The 16,562-nt window shown below is 38.3% G+C and overlaps 2 protein-coding genes across 3 annotated transcripts in view; both read left to right on the forward strand.

Moving 5' to 3' along the window:
* Window positions 1-26: 26 nt before the first annotated feature.
* On the forward strand, window positions 27-6,125 carry leng1 (leukocyte receptor cluster (LRC) member 1). The gene is made up of 4 exons (XM_042490105.2): window positions 27-618; window positions 1,474-1,656; window positions 3,693-4,000; window positions 5,075-6,125. Exons 1-4 carry the CDS (start codon window positions 487-489, stop codon window positions 5,292-5,294), a joined length of 843 nt encoding a protein of 280 aa, XP_042346039.1. The 5' UTR covers window positions 27-486; the 3' UTR covers window positions 5,295-6,125.
* Window positions 6,126-8,109: 1,984 nt separating this feature from the next.
* lmtk3 (lemur tail kinase 3) overlaps window positions 8,110-16,562 on the forward strand; it is a 32,825-nt gene continuing 24,372 nt past the window's right edge. The window contains exons 1-3 of one of the 2 annotated variants that reach the window (XM_042490584.2): window positions 8,110-8,810; window positions 13,703-13,851; window positions 15,452-15,599. In XM_042490584.2, coding sequence (XP_042346518.2) covers window positions 8,720-8,810; window positions 13,703-13,851; window positions 15,452-15,599 — 388 coding nt within the window. In that variant the 5' untranslated portion in view covers window positions 8,110-8,719. The remainder of the gene's footprint in view (window positions 8,811-13,702; window positions 13,852-15,451; window positions 15,600-16,562) is intronic. The other variant, XM_042490583.2, reaches the window with a different exon arrangement.

A 16,562-nucleotide genomic window follows, 5' to 3' on the forward strand; every position in this document is an offset into this window, starting at 1 on the left:
AAACGTGTGTTAATGTTTACTTCCTGTTTGCATGAAGGTGTTCCTGTGGGTCACTGCAGCCAGCAGCAAGAGCAACTCTTCTTCCAGCAAGTCGGTGACAGTATTTTTATTACATTTTTTTACTTGTTAAAATGATGATTTTGTTGTGAGAAAGCAAGTTAAGTGTGTGTGCTCGAGGCTGAGTCGTTAAAGTGTAGTGTTTAGTTGGAAAGTAGCAGACCTGTGCTAACATTAGCCAAACTACAGAAATGGAAGCCAACTGACATTTAAAGCAGCACCATAACGGTGGGGTTTCCGTATTTCTGCGTTCATATTTGGATATTTTTTCATCTCTACTCATTTCTCAACTTCCTCTTGCAAAAAGCGTTGGGTTTTATGAACAAATTGAGTGTTTCGACCGTGCTTAGTCCCACTTCAGTCGGAGCTAGCCTAATTAGCTAGCTAGCTAACAGCTAACGTACAGTAGCAACAGTCTCCAAGGCAACAATGAACATTCTACCGAAGAAGAGCTGGCACGTGCGCAACAAAGATAACGTCGCTCGCGTGCGGAGGGACGAAGCCCAAGCCGCAGAGGAGGAGCGCGAGGCCAAACGTCGCGTGGAGCGTGCAGAGCAAGAGGTGAGCATGTGTTGTTGATGCTGATGCGTCAGTGGCCGCAGAGAGTGAAGAGAGTAGTTCCTGATCAATCACGATATATCCCGACTAATCATTTAAACTCCCAATTCACATTTAGCGTTAGCAGCCTTGTGTTAATATGTGAGGTGAATGATTGTTGTTGTTTTTTATCTTTGTGTTGCACAACTCTTTGACAGCATTACATACTTAACTCACCTTATTTCCCCTCTGCCTTCATCGAGATGAGATGCCTGACAACATGAGATAGCCTCACAGAAGAATGAATCATAATGAAAAGTCTATGTTTAGTTTTTATTTAATTTCTTGCACATTTAAATTAATATTATTTACTATAAACTGCTTATGCAATTGTGTTTTAGGAAGCACTTACTAAATTGCAGAAGCAGTTAAATATTTGGCTGCAGACTTGGACCTGACCATGTAGAGTTAAAATATTATAGTGCTGAATTATATGACATATATGTTGTTTATTATAATAACAGTATTACTATGCTGTCATTAGTAATATTTACAAAATAATCATTAAAGGACTATAATATGTACCTTTGAAAATCAGTACTACGCCTCTAGCAAACTTAGTCTTCGTGATATCTTTTTACTTCCAATGCATCCTACTATTACTATACAGATGTACTCTTTACTGTGGTATTGTCTTTTTGTGAAATAACACAAGCAAGAATGAAAAGCTTCATCATTGAAACTTTAGTTAGAGTAAATCAATAACTGAAGCAGAAGGAGATTTATTCCAGTCTGTGAAATATGATATGATACATTATGAAGAAGGCTTTATTATTTTTGATAAAGTTATTTTGGAATAACGACTCTTCCTCTCCGCAGGCTCGTACAGAATATCTGAGAAGGAAAGCTCGAGCTGCTCTTTCTTCAGCAGGAGAGAGGAAGCACGATGAGGATGATGGTGAACAGAGTGGAGCTCTGGAGCATCTCAATCTTTTTCCCCTGGAGGACTCCTCAGAGAAGAAGGGGAACGAGGAATATCTCAAAGAAAAGAGGGATGAAAAGGTGACAGTGCTGCTTCTCATGTCACATGTCTCAATCACAAAGATGCTTAAATTGAACAATATAGAAGTAATGTATATATTATTATACAAGGCACAAGGTAGACATATTAAAGATAAGATTTATCATTATTTTTACATCTCTAATTTATTATTCTTAAAGATTAGATTTATCGTGACATAGGGCTGTGTAATATGACAAAATATGTCGTCTGAGGATAAAAAAACATTGATCATTTTATATCATGCTCTATCATTTATTTCGTTTACTTTAGCTAATAATGCTCTGCATCTGTCCACGTGGCCGAGGGGGACGTCTACACAATGCACGGCACCAAAACAAACAAACACGGAGGAGCTGGAAAGCATTACTGAACCATAAAAATATTTAATTTAACTTTAAACTTTATTATTATAACAGTATTTTATTCAACTTTATTATAACGGTAGTTTCTGTAACTTTATTTTATGACAGTAGCTACTTTATTTGTAACTTTGGTTAATTTAATGATTTTTTACATTAGTTAAGAGGAGATTTCAAAATATCAAGATAAATATTGTGTGTGGCGATATAGCCTAAAAATACTGTGACATTATTCTACAGCCATATTGCTCAGCCCTATCGTGACATGAATAAGTAAACCTTGAAAAAGTTACATTCAGTTTTCACAAGAGAGCGTCAAGCGGCAAACAGATTAGACCTGCTGATTTTGACAGAATCATTTAGAAGGTCAAAAAAATGTTAATGTTAATGTAAAAAATCCCTATTTTGTTGTTATTTGGCCTTTCTAAGGCTGTCGCATGGTTAAATTGTGGAGATGGATTTGTTTTAATATTATTTGTATAACAAATCAACGATGTGTGTGTTAATGTGTAATCTGTAAATGTATCTTCCCGAATACAAAAAAAAAACCTAAAGTCAAAAAAAATGTTGCAAATATGAAACGGATCTGGAAATACACAAACAAATTCAGAAAAAAATCTGTACAACACATGTAATTCATTTAGAAATAAATGGAAAATATTTGCGAATATCTTACTAACATTTCCAACTTTCACACAAGTAATTGTGAATCCAGTTTTTAATCACTCTCAATTCAACAGCTGGACATTTGCATGTTATGCACACAGAATCTTTCTTTTTTTTTTTTTTACATGTTTTGATTTTCTTAGTGTATTTGCAGATCTGTTTTATTTGAAAGTAGTTTTTTGAATTTACAAATTTTTTTTTGGTATTTCTGGAGGGTGTTTTATATTTACAGATTACACATCAACATATGGGTTGTTGTTATGTTCACACAAATAATAATAAGACAAATGTAACTCCATATTAAGTTCTGAAAAAAACATCCCACCTCGCAATTTTTAACAGCCGCGTCAGACGCTTCGTCCCGGTGCCCGGCTTGGTTTAGTGTAGATTTACCGTTTCACTCAAAGGTCGTCTATGAACTAACGTGAGCAGGCGACCTTCTGGTATAAACAATCAAACACAAATTGATCTTGTGCTGTTTTTTCCTGTGAAATTGACATTATTGTAACACCGGGAGTGAAGTTGTGATGGCGACATTTGGAATAAACAGTTTTACTGTTGTGGTCCACTGAGATGTTTAGGTAACAGTCTGGACAACATTCACCATTCAGACATGTCTGATGATAGCATACTGAATCAGATATTTGTACTCGGTGGAAGCGGTCAGTCTCTTGTTGTGATCACAAAGCAAGATATATCCTGGATGCCGTCCAGGCACATTATGCATACAAGCAGTGTAAACAGATGGAGTGTGAGAATGAGGAAATACTAATGCAGACAGAGAGGTAGATAAATAAAACCACAGGAGACGCCAAACCGCTATTTCAGGGCAAAATGTTAAAATGTAAGGATGTGATCCAGGTTTATAATCAAATCTCAGACAAGAGTTTAGCCTAAAAAGTGAATCATTTTACTAGTTTGCCCTTTTATACATTTGGCATCTTTCGGCACTGATGTTACCGTACGACACATTTTAATTACTGTCGGTTTCCCTCTTTTTTTTTGCTCAGGAGAAGCAGGAACGAGCCATCGGCTTGCTGGTGTCTCTCGGACCTCAACCAGGGTCTGAAGTCACTCCGTGGTACATGAAGACTGGCAAGGATAAAGAAGAGAGGAAGGAAAAAGAGGAGAGGAGAGAAAAAGAAAAGAGGAAGGGAATCAGTGAAGAGGAGAGAGAGAAGAAAGATCGCAGATTGAAAGATAGTTTAGACCCGTTGAAGGATATGAAGAAAGCGCTGGCTATAAAGGACCGAAAACACCACAGCAGCAAGAAAAAGGAAAAAAGAGACAAAGGGATGAAGATAAGCAGTGGAGAGAGGTAAAATCAAATATTTTAACTTATAATGTTATAATAACTAATATAAAATAATCTTTGACTATTGGTGCTTTCACAAAATATTAACACAATAAGACATTTAATAAATAATCACCAGTAATGTGGATATAATAATGACGTAAGTAAAGGCAAATAATAAAACGGCTAATTTATTGTAATGCAGCCTTTAAAATGAAGAAAAGACAACACTGACCACTACAGTATCCAAAAAATCTATGATATCTAGTTTCATATCACAGTACTGATATAATATTAATATAGTGACCAGCTGTAGTTTATCTTGAAGTATTGAATATGACCATTTAATTTGGTAGATTGATTTCAGCCCGATCACTCAGAATATTTAGATGTGGGGTACGTGATTTTTCAGTGTTGGCTGTTAAGTTCTCCAGTTTTAAATGTGTAATTCAACATTTTGTTTGTTTGAAATAGCAGAAAGTTAGCTTAGGTTAACATAAAGACTGGAAGCGAGGGGACACAGCTATTTAAGCTATATAATTAAGATAACCTGGCGTGTGTGCCGCTGCCTTGAAATGGAAATCATGAGCATGTGGTTACAACATGTGAGGTCATGCACATGGTATGATTGGTGTTTAAATGTTTAAGATATGAGAAGATTGCTGCTGGGCAACGGCAACATGGACGCTACTGTTGGCATCTAGAAGCCGCCAAGTCTTTCGATTTAACAAACTTTCAAGTGGATAACATAATTCAAGAAACATAGAGGCATAATGACGTGGAAATAAGGTGACGCCGTGGGGAGTATCCACGTTTTCCACAGACAAATTGTAAAATTATGAAGAAAACCAACTAAAATTGCAGTATATTAACTTAAATTCCCTTGAAGAATTCACTTCTATGACTTCTACTGTTTCTGAAAATGTCAGCAAACATGTCACAAGTTGTGAAAATTTCCAGTAACAAGGTTTTTGTGATCACGGTAAACACAGCTCTATTTGCAGGCAGCAAATGTCATAATATGAATCAAATGTGATGATGTGAATATTCTTATGGAGAGATGTAAAAAAAAAAATCTGTCTTTCGTGTCTTTTCCAGCTCCATAGAAAGGTTACGCGCTGAGCGCCTGCAGAGGGAGGCTGAAGAAAGGAGGCGAGCCCAGGCCCTGCTCGACCAGAGGAACGGCAAAGGGAAGGAGGCGGGGAAGGAGGTGAATGAGAGGGAGAGGCCGTACAACAGTGCGTACTTTCCTGAACTTGCTCGAAAGCGCCAAAGACGGGATCGAGAGAGCTGGAGAGATGAAATACTAAAATCATGAACCGTCTTTATTGGTGTTAGTGGATAAACATTGTGACCAGAGTCAGATAAAGCAAATGGAAAAAGAGGAAAGACGGTAACGTGGAAAGTGTGTCAGAGCGGCTTCAGAGCCACATAAAGAACATATTAGTAACCTGGTCGTGGTCGGTTCGTTAATAAAGCTGCAGCTTGTCGGCCACTTTCTATTTAATTTGTTCACCCACAGAGTCAGAGGTCAGATTCGGCCATAGTTACCATTAAACCCCGCAGTGGTTCGCTCATGATCACGTCAGCAGGGCAGATGGTTGTCATCACAGGGGGCTTCAAGGTCGAGCTCTCAGCAAAGAAAACATGCTGTGAACAACTGTTCGAATCATTCATATATTACCGAAAAAATTCAAAAATATTGTATGATGGTAGAAAAATTAACAACAGTCTTTCAGTGGCGAAATGATGAAAATGCAGCCTAACAGTTCGAGTAGCTGAATCAATAAGTTGATGGAAAATTGATTATTTTAAAGCTTAATTGCAAACCATAGTCCGTTTCCACATTTTATATTTGAAACAGATTTTTTTTTGTAGTTTCGGATCTATCAAATAATTTGAAGATGTCAACTTGTGCTCTAGGAAATTCTAACAAACATTTTCACTGTTTTGTGACATTGTATTGACAAAATATTTTATCTACTTATTTTGAAAATATTCAGCTGATCAGTCAATAATTTACAAAAACTTAATTTGCAGCTCTACGTGAGATCATACAGTACATGCCAGCTGTAAGTGCTGTGGATAAAAAAGACTGTTTAAGGTTTATTTATATTTTTCTGGAAGTAAAAAAGTCCCCGAATCCTTATTTCATGTGCTGTTGTCTGATCTTTGTAAACTGAACATTTTTGCATTTAATTTAACATTTGACATGTCAAAGCAGGAAAAGGTTACAGGTGCACATAATAAAATTAATGTGCGTCTAATGCCATTATGCTGCGATTTTAGGGTCCTGACATTGTGCATGCTGGCTCACTGTCATGATTCAAAGGGACACTCAAAAAAGAGAGAAACCATAATAATGTTAATGGTAACACCTGTGTATTTTATTTTTACTCTGACAAGTCAAAAGGTCTGCTGTTAAAAAAAGGCATACGCCATATCCCGCCATCAGTGAGCAGCAAAAAGACTGACACAGCTTTTTTCATTAAAATTATTTTACAAATACACGTAAAAATACTCTCAGCCTGAAATTCTGTTTTGTTCAGAAACCTCCAAAAGTGGCCATAACGTTGAATTAGCACTTTTAACCAAAAACTAAATATTATAACTTGTCATTTATTGCAGGGCTGATGTATAAGACTGTATTCATTTTGGTTTAGTGTACCTAACAAAGTGACAAATTACCGATGACTTGTACACAACATCTTACTTTTTAGTCAGAGGGTTAAACATGTTTTTCGTATAGGGAAGACAATTGGAACATTTCAGTTTGCCTTAATCAGAAATTAGCAAGATTATGAAACTCATTTTGCACTTGGTCTGTGATGATCCCTGACTCATTTTTGGGATGTTATTGTGGCCCTTGGTATTTACATGAAGATGCTACATATGCTGTTATGATTGCCCCTACAGGCCGAGGCAGATGTAACATTTTGACTTTTAGTATTTTAATCAGTATTGCGACTCTGAAGCCTTTTGCCAGTGGACAGAAACCTCATTAACGCCCACTAACATCTTGCTTTTGTATTTAATAGGTAATAATCTGCATTCAGTCCGACAGGGGATCTTATTAGCTCCTGCTCCGATCGACTTTGATCGGCAGTGATGGAAGTTTGACATTCAGCTGGATGCCCAAATTTTCATCGTTTTGCTGGCACATCATGGCATCAGTGTTTTGCCCCCACAAAATACCGTCAATATCCATATTGACGGTATTGAGAGATCCAGAACTGTGTACACGGCTCTGGTTTGCTGGAAATGTAAAAGGAGTCTTATTGGCTATTGTGTTATTATTGCTATGTGTTTTTCTGCTTTCTAAAAACCTGCATAAATTTGCTAATTTCGGTGGAAAAAGTACCGTAACACAATTGATGACAATTCAATTTTATTATTTGTCCTAGAGGGCAGTTTGTGTAGCAGCAAGTGTTAAATACACAATAAAAACACAGAAAGCACAAACAATATGATACAGAAACATACAGCAATTGGCATTAAGCTGTACACAGTGGGAGTTGAACCTGTGCACAAACAAGCTCCACAGGAGCAGATCAATAAGTGTCCACCACAACTTCATAGTTAAATATGACAACAATGGAAACCATTTCCAATGTAGTATACAGCATCGTCAGAAATGACATAATAATGCAGCATCAGGACCGGCGCCATAAAGGTCGATGCAGTAGAGCACACAGGTACAGTATGTACTGCTACCGTCACCCTGTCATCATCATCATCAACATCATCAATACTACAAGTACAATATGTAGTCTCACTGTTACCCTATCATCATCATCTGTTAAAAAGTAGGACACAGATGCAAGTTATGTACATAAAAACTATCCAAATAGATTTTTGAGTAAATGATGGCAAAACCATAAAATTGTTACAGTTGCACCCAGTCTCCCCCATTATGACCATTTACGCCTTATTACAGGAAATAAATTTAATTAATATCCCTACAGAAAGTGTTTTTTGTTTTAAATTGTGTTTTTTACTGATAAAGTGGGCTTGCACTCTTTAAAGGTGCGGTCAATTAAGTTGTTTATTTTTTATTTTATTTTATTCTTTTTTATTTATAATAAGAGAATCACATCACACCCCAAAGTCCTCAAATGAATACTAAAATGATGTTTTAAAAGCTTAAAAATTCAATATGAGATCAATAGAAACCCACTACAGAGCCCCACATACACCCCATAACCTCCCTGTGGGAATATTATCACAGATTTTTTTCTTCTTCTTCTTCTCTGGGCAGCATTATGATGATCAAGCTGGACCATGACAATGCGCGCCGTGTGTGTCTGACGTAGGCTGGCGGAGGAGAAAAACACAGACAACCCTCCAACACTGAGGGGAGAGAGAAATAATTATATATATATATGTGAGTGTGTGTAACAGGAGAAATAGCGGGTGGTTGTTTTCAGCAGTAATGTCTGTGCAGCGCGGTGGACTGATGCACAATAGAGCATCTCACACACCGTGTTTAATTGCGGATTAGAGCAAGGGGGAGGAGGAGGAGAAAGGAGGAGGAGGAGGAGAGGGGGGAGAGAGCACAACAAGGAAGGCAAGGAGACGCTCTTTATTATTAGGAGAAAAGCGGAGAAGGGGGGGAGACACAGACAGCGTGAGCCCGGAGACGGCACAGACCGTGGCGGGGGTGACGGGAGAGAGGAGGACACCGATACCGACAGTCGGCAGCGTCGCTCGGATGGTGTTGTTGTTGCTCCGGACGCGGCGACGATGCGGCCACACTGCTGGGTGATGGTGGCGCTGGCGGGGATCATGTCGTACTTCAGCCCGGAGAGAGCGCTCGGAGCCCCGCAGAGGGAAGGTGAGCGGAGTCGGAGGAGGAGGAGGAGGAGGAGGAGGGGGGTTTGAAAAGCTGTCAGTGATGCTGGAGAAAAGAGGGGGGATGTAGTCAGTTCTGAAAAGGCCTCTGTACAATATTATCAGCCAGTATGACTGAGACATAATGCGAATTATTATTGCAGTACGTGGCTGACTTAATGAAAACAGCAGCGGGGCTGATTTGGTGATGGGGAGGGTACCATATTTGCATGCAGTGATGAAAATATTAGGTAGGTCTCGGGCCTCACATCGATGGCATTTAAAAACAGCATATATACTGTACGAATAGCAGTGCGAGATATTTAGTCTATAAATAGCCTCCGCTTGGCACTGGAGATTATTAACCAGTGCTGGCATCTTTATTTTCCTCAATCTGAATATGCCTTCTTCCCCCAAGATCTGGCAGAGTGTTGTGTTTGTGTAATGTGTGCAGTCATTGTATTGTGGTGTATTGTTTTGATAAGAGCTGCTGGCACCGGGGCTGGTGGAAAAGGCCCTGTGTTAGGTTCCTATTTATATGCAGTGTCTGTCTGGACATCTGTCTAGGGAAAGATGAAAGAATAGCACTGCACAGGAATTGTGCATCAGGGTCAGAGACACCAGTCATATGTTGCGTGGTGCATGTATAGGAGATCACACTGCCAAAAAGGGTCATTTAGTTGTCATGTTTAGCCTCTGATCAACAATTAGCTTTATTTCTCTCTGTTGCATGGGCTAAAACTTATGCAGGATGCATTACCTACAATTTGTTGCAATCCAGAGTACAAATATTGTTTTAATTAGCAACAGACTGGCCCATACTTTGATACAAAGCTAGCTTTATGTGCTGGGTATATCTTTACTTAGGCTACCTTTGTGCAGGATGTGTAAAAAATCCTATTGCAACTTTTTGTAAACAAGAAAACCTGACAAAATAACTGAAACGAAGCCTACATATTTATCTTCACATCACTTGAGGATTTTCTAGCTGAATGCTGATTCTCTTTCTATTTTTCTAATTTTTTTTTAAACAATATTTATTACACTGGTTAATTATTAAATATACTTTAAAATATATGTATGCAGTGTTTACAATATCATGACCTTGCGAATGAATGTATTTTTGGATTAGTATGAGTTACACAGAATGAAATTGGGATATTTTTAAGATAGCACAGACTGATATAACATAACATTTTTGAAGGCATGGTTCTAAAATCAGTGTTTATGTACTCTCTGGGTTATTTCCCCCCCCAATGCCTTTTTATTATTTCAAATGCTTATAGTTGTTTCAAATTGTGATGTAGTACGTTTTAATGTGTGTGATTTATTTTAATATCAGCGAACATAGCTGTAAAGGTTTGTTTCAAGAGAACACGTGGTAAAAATTTCTACTTAATACTTTGCTAATGTTAGGTAATATACTGTAAAAAATGCTGCTTTGTTTACACACACTTAGAAAAATAGGCTAAGGTATGGTTTGAATATTAAAGGTACAGTGTGTAGGATTTAGGGGCATCTGTTGGCAGAAGTGGCATATAATGTTCATTACTATGTTTTTATTATTTTATAATTACCTGAAACGAAGAAAAATTGTGTTTTGATTGAGCCTGATTTATGGTTGGACACTCGACACTTTTTTGAAGAATGCTGCTCAACACAAATTCCTCTCTTGTCGTACACTTTGAGAATTCGTGTTGTGTTGCAGACGCTGTCATATTTGGTCGCGCAGTGTATTTTAATAGTCATGGTGAGCTTCTCTGACACATCTGCTGAAGTTTTGTGTGTCCTGGTGTGAGCAATAGGGCCAGATCATCACCACAGTTTGTAGTCATTGGAAAATAACGAAAGTGCATCTCATTGTCCGTGGCCTGGACCAAAGCATATTCACCCTGAAGCTCCCTTGTTTGGCTCAGTGGACACACTGAACATCTTTTCTTGACTCCTGATGTCTTTTAAGTTTTAAATAACTTCCTCTTTAATTAACTCACCGATTTTAAAAATTTTATCAAATACCGTCATTATCAAAATACAGATTAGGAGCACAAATATGCAGATACAAAACAAGCGTTTCAGAAGGAAATACTTATTGATAGAGATGATATAATGTAACAAAACAAACTGGCTGGAGAATAGTGTTGGTAAAAGTGTCAAAAAACTTCTCCAGAGAGAAAACTACTGGATTTTCAGACTCAATGCCATAACTTTTCCAGGCCTGAATGGGGAAATTAATTTTAAACCCTTTATATAAACTTATTTTTTGCCATTGCATATTTTTTCTTTTTCTGTTTTCAATTAATTTGCTATTTTTGCACTAGACACATTACACATACTACCAAAATTACACCATCACATGATGCAAGATGTCATGTGACAACACAACAAGGAAATTTACCTCTATTTATATCCTAGCACACCTGTGCAGGATCACAACACCCTGACGAAGGCCACTGTGCTGAAACGCATTGGCGTTTTTTCTTACTTTCCTTCTTATTTTTTCTCTCCGATACGAGTGCCTGTGACTGCTCCAAAAGACCGCTCAACCACGTCTAGCTAAGCTGGTTCTTTTTAGCCCAATTTTTTTCATTTTCTTTCAAATATTTAATCCACCACAGAGCAAATTTTTTTATGACTTTGTTTTTATGACTGAAACCTCTGGACGAAGCAAGAATTATAAACGTCACATAAGGCTATAATTTCTGTCGAACAACACTCATTGAAATTCTCGACCGCCCTACTATAAATCAGGCTTTAGAATGAACTTTTTATATCTACATTCACAGCGGGTCCTCCTCCATAGAGTCTGCCATGTTGTTTCTACAGTGGCCCAGAACGGACAAATTAAACACTGGCACTAGATAGGGCCATTGACCTTTTTGTGTCAGCAGCCGTGTTTCTCCTACACGCAGGTTTCGGTTCTGCAACCTTTCCGCTAAATGCCAATAAATCCTACACAGTGGAACTTTAATGTTTGTATTTGATATTTAAGTCCTTCGTTTTATACAGGGAGAAGTGTGTAACATTTAGGAGCATTTAGTGGCAGTGAAGCTTGCAGATTGCAAGTCTGCTTACGGGATTCTGCTCCCACCCAGGTGACGTTTCCAGCAACGTGCTCTTCATCAGAGGGGCCACTGGCTAAACACCTGTTAATACATGCTCACCTTTCTTCTCTGATACCTCAAGATCCAGACGTTAAGGACGTTTTTCCTGGGAGCCAAATTATCCACAGAGGTCTCTTCCTCTTCAAAACAAACGGACCCAGTGATTTAAACTGGTTAACACACAGAATAAAGCAGATTCACATGTAAAAGGGGCTTCTAACTACAGTGAACAATGTGAAAACACTCATGGCCCTATAGAAGCAGTGCCCAGTTTTTCTGTTCTGGGCTACTGTAGAAACATGGCTGTGCAGCATGGTGATCTCCAACCACCAACTCCCTGTGTAGTTCAAAATGGCTCGTTCTAAGGTAACGAAAACACAACGATTCCAACATGGTCTCCCTCCGAAGTCGTCACATGGTGACGGTTGGTCAATGACCTCCCATGTCAACCTATGACGTTTTAGGTATCCTTGCCGTGTCAGCCTATGACGTTCTGAGTTTGGAGTGAGACCCGGTTGGGTAACCACGTAGAAGGACGGGCGGGTTAGGAGGAGGATGGGTCCCACAAACAACCAACTTTCGTGCGTGAGTTTGTGTCCCGTGTGGATGTATGTGTGTGTATGTACAACACCTTACCATGTGCCTCTTTTGCCTAAACCTAATCATCCGTGACTTCGTGCCTAATCCCAACCATCGTGACAGTCTGCACTGTTGTGTGAATAGGGACCGTGCCACGTCATCCCACCACATGTGCATTTGTTGACATCACCGTAACGTCATAGGTTGGTGCAGCAAGGATAACTACAACATCGCAGGTTGATGTGTAAGGCAACTGACCGACCGTCACTTTTTGACGAGTGAGAACGTGTTGATGATTCCTATTTTCAGGTGATTATATACTAAAGAAAACACACTTACATTATATTACATTTCTGCCAATATTACCCTAAATATTATACACTGTACCTTTAACGTTTATATGTAATATTTAAGTCCTTTGTTGTGTTAAGTGTGAGTTGAACACCTGACTGTTTCACGGTGTCATTGTTCCTCTCTCTTGTCATCTGTCAAAAGTGATATGTCTGACGCATTTTTTTTTGGCTTCAGTATTTTATATGAATCCATATAGAAAACACCTGAGGGTATTTAACCACCCTGCCCTGCCCCTTTTCTTTTCTACAGATGGTTCACTTCCCACAATCGACCACGTTGAGGTACAAATATCAAAATGTCCCGATCCCTCCCTCTCTCACCTGAGTAGTAAACCTTCCTGATTTGAGTAATTCTTTTCCAGTTTCCAAACCCTTCCCAATTAGCGCTCCTTTTTTACCTAAATGACAACTCCAGCCACCCTTCCCCTGCTTCTTAACTGTGTTTCCTGAGTGGAATGCCATTTCTGATATTTCCCCTTTCCCCCCGTGCTTTTTGTCCTTACTGGAATGGATATTATCCTACTTTCAAACTTTAATTCCAGTCTCTATTTTCCTTTTACTGATTCAGACAGTCGTTTTTTATCTTCAGCTTCTTTTCCTGCTTTTTTTCCTCCCCAAATCCCCTGATGCAAGCTGTCCATTGGGGTTCTCCACTGTGTCCCCAAACCTGCCGCTAAGAAAACGCTCCAATGGTTTCCCTCTAAACAAAACACCTGTTATAACAAGATCTTTCTGATTCAGTGAAGTCTCTCTTTTCCTTGTCACTGACTCAAACCTAACAGTGTGTCCCCCTTATAGAAGCACAAACACCCTGAATTTCTGCATTAAATCTGTTCCTCCCTTGTATTTTCTTCCTCTCTCAGTTTCTCAGACCAGGGCTGCGTCCCTCTCTCCTCCACCCTACGTCGTCATCCTCATCTCCTGCTCGGGGCTCGTCTCTTTTGTCCTGCTGCTCCTGACCTGCCTGTGCTGCAAGAGAGGAGGAGTGGGATTCAATGTAAGTCTTCAACATGTAAGAGATCTATTCACCTCTCTCTGCCTTATTTAGTTTTGCCACACCTTCTGTGCATGCTGGTATAATTTTTATTTAACCCCTTGAAACCTGGAGCAACATCACTTTTCTTGTGCTGCTTTCAGATGCCTTTCACAAGTATTTAAACCTTTGAATCTTAAGCAAAGTGGTGCATTTTCTTTCATAACATGGGGGAAAAAAGGAATAAGCATCTTGGTTATAAATGTTCCACAAATGGCAAGAAATTAGTAGATTTAGAAAATTATTGGGAAAAGCAGAGGGAGGATATCTGGGGATAAAAGAAAAAAGGTAGTGTAAAACTCAATAACTATTGCAAATATTTACAGTTTTGTTCAAAAAATATATATAATTATTATTATTGTTCTTAAATTGTTCAGGGAACAAGAAAAATAGCTAAGGAAGAACTACATCTGTAATTATAATCATTACATATTTTAAATTGTGTTACAGATTTTTTTTTCCCGGGTCATTTACTTTGTATTACTTTCTCATTTGCTTTGTTTTTTGTTTTGTTTTGTTTTGTTTTGTTTTGTTTTGTTTTGTTTTTTCAGGTTATTTTCTTGTACTTTGTACTAATTTCTTGCATTTTTTGGTCATTTCTTCTTTCATTGCTCATTGCCTTCTTCCCATGTTTTTGACAGAAATCAAGCCAAATTGCTCTGGTTTCAAAGGGTTAAATGTGACTTAAGGATTGGGTATGGAAGCAGAGTCAGGAGTCAATAATTCCAATTTAATGAAGTAGAAATGGTCAATAATCATCTCTCAGTCTAATCTTGACTAAGCCTCCATCTCCTGACCTGACAGTGCTGTTGAGCCTGCAGGCGGGGCGTTGTTAGTTCAGAGTGGCTGCCTTCTCATTGTCTGCCCTTGATAGTTACAAACTGATTTTCAGGTTGTATATTTTTTTAAAGTTTATTGATCTTTTGCAGTTGCAAACTGACAAACAAAAACATTTTCACAAAGTATATGGATGATTAGGGGCTTTTTCAGGCACCAGGTGTTCTGTCGAATAATATGTAAATAATAATGTGTTTGTGTATATGTGTCGACAACTATGATATATTTTCATATGTATAAATCTGTGTAGGAAGAGGTTAATGCATGTATAGATACATTTTGTTAATTTTTGAATATGGGAGATGGGGTAGCAATAAATAATTTTAGACTTCCTACTCCTTTTCGGACATTGAATCTTTTTGTATAAGACTTAGTCAGTGTGTCTGTGTCTGTGTGTGTGTGTGTGTGTGTGTGTGTGTGTGTGTGTGTGTGTGTGTGTGTGTGTGTGTGTTTGTGTGTACAGTAAATATAATTAAATTGTGGAAGAAAAAGTAAAACTGTATAGTCGTTAGATCTTTATTTCAAACATGGTAAAAAAAAAAAAAATAAAACAACAAAAATAAAACATAAGCTAGAAAAAAAACCCAACAACATCAGAATGCCGATCAGACATATGCAGTAAACAAACATAAGTATTTCATGTCCGAACAGGTGTAGGAGGAAGTGAGTCATGAGGAGACAGCTTATTTTATATTTTTTAATAACACCAGTGTGGTGTTTTTCTATACTGTGACTCAACCAGGAGTTCGACAACGCAGACGGGGAGGAATGCTCTGGAGGCTCCAGTCCCATCCAGGAGGACAGCCTGTCGTCATGTCCCTCCCTCCCTGAGGTCTACACCTTGCCAGTCAGAGACAGGCCCAACTGCCCCACCCTGCAGGATGGAGCAGGTAACAACCCAAAACAACTTCTCTGTCTCTCACCCGAACACAAACCCGTCAAAACGACGCTGAAGCACTGTCCTGTGCTAAACTCCCTCATGGTCTGGTGGCTGAGTCACTGATGTGGATCCATTAAAGGTCTCAAAAAGGGTGTAAAACCAGTCGTACTGGACTCCCCACTGATGTTCAATGAAGTGAAAACTCTGATCTGAGAAAATTCTGCATCAGTGCCTCGTGTGAGCACGCCAAGTTTGGCTGCAGACACGGATGGTATCAGGAGGGGTATTGTCTCACACATCAAAGTCCTCCTTCCACTCAGATATGTTTTTCTAATTGTTACGTAACAGTACAGAATAATGTTTGTGTACTAGAAGTATGATTTCACATCATAAGATAAGATGAGATAAGATAAGATAAGATGAGATAAGATAAGATAAGATAAGATAAGATAAGATACGATAAGATACGATAAGATAAGATAAGATAAGATAAGATAAGATAAGATAAGATAAGATAATCTTATCTTTTATGAGTCCCACAACAGGGAAATTAGCATTGTTACAAAGGGATATCAAATGTACAAGATAAATATAGCAAAAATAACAATATAAATTGCAAAAACAAGACGCAAACTAGAAATAGAAAAAAGAACTGAGAAAAGAAAAGAAATATAAATAGAGCAAAAAGAACAGTATAATAAGTCATAGTAAGTCATAATCATGTGCTGCAGTTTCTCTGTGCTGAACTTAAAGTCCAAGTAAAGCAAAGATAAATATGTGAAATGAGTTTGTCATACAACAGAAAAATGTGTTATTAACCATCCAACCACATTTGAATTATTTAAAAAATTAATAACTATATAACAACATTAGGTTTCAAAATCATGGAAAAACTGAGCAGTATTCTCCGCTCTGAGACACAGGGGGCGTGTACACTGAAAAGAGTAAACTATTTTACGTTTACCACAAAAGT

The sequence above is a fragment of the Plectropomus leopardus genome, chromosome 11 (assembly GCF_026936395.1).
Source record: "Plectropomus leopardus strain MGB_pleo_1.0 chromosome 11, ASM2693639v1, whole genome shotgun sequence".
In the NCBI taxonomy this organism is placed as follows: Eukaryota; Metazoa; Chordata; class Actinopteri; order Perciformes; family Serranidae; genus Plectropomus; species Plectropomus leopardus.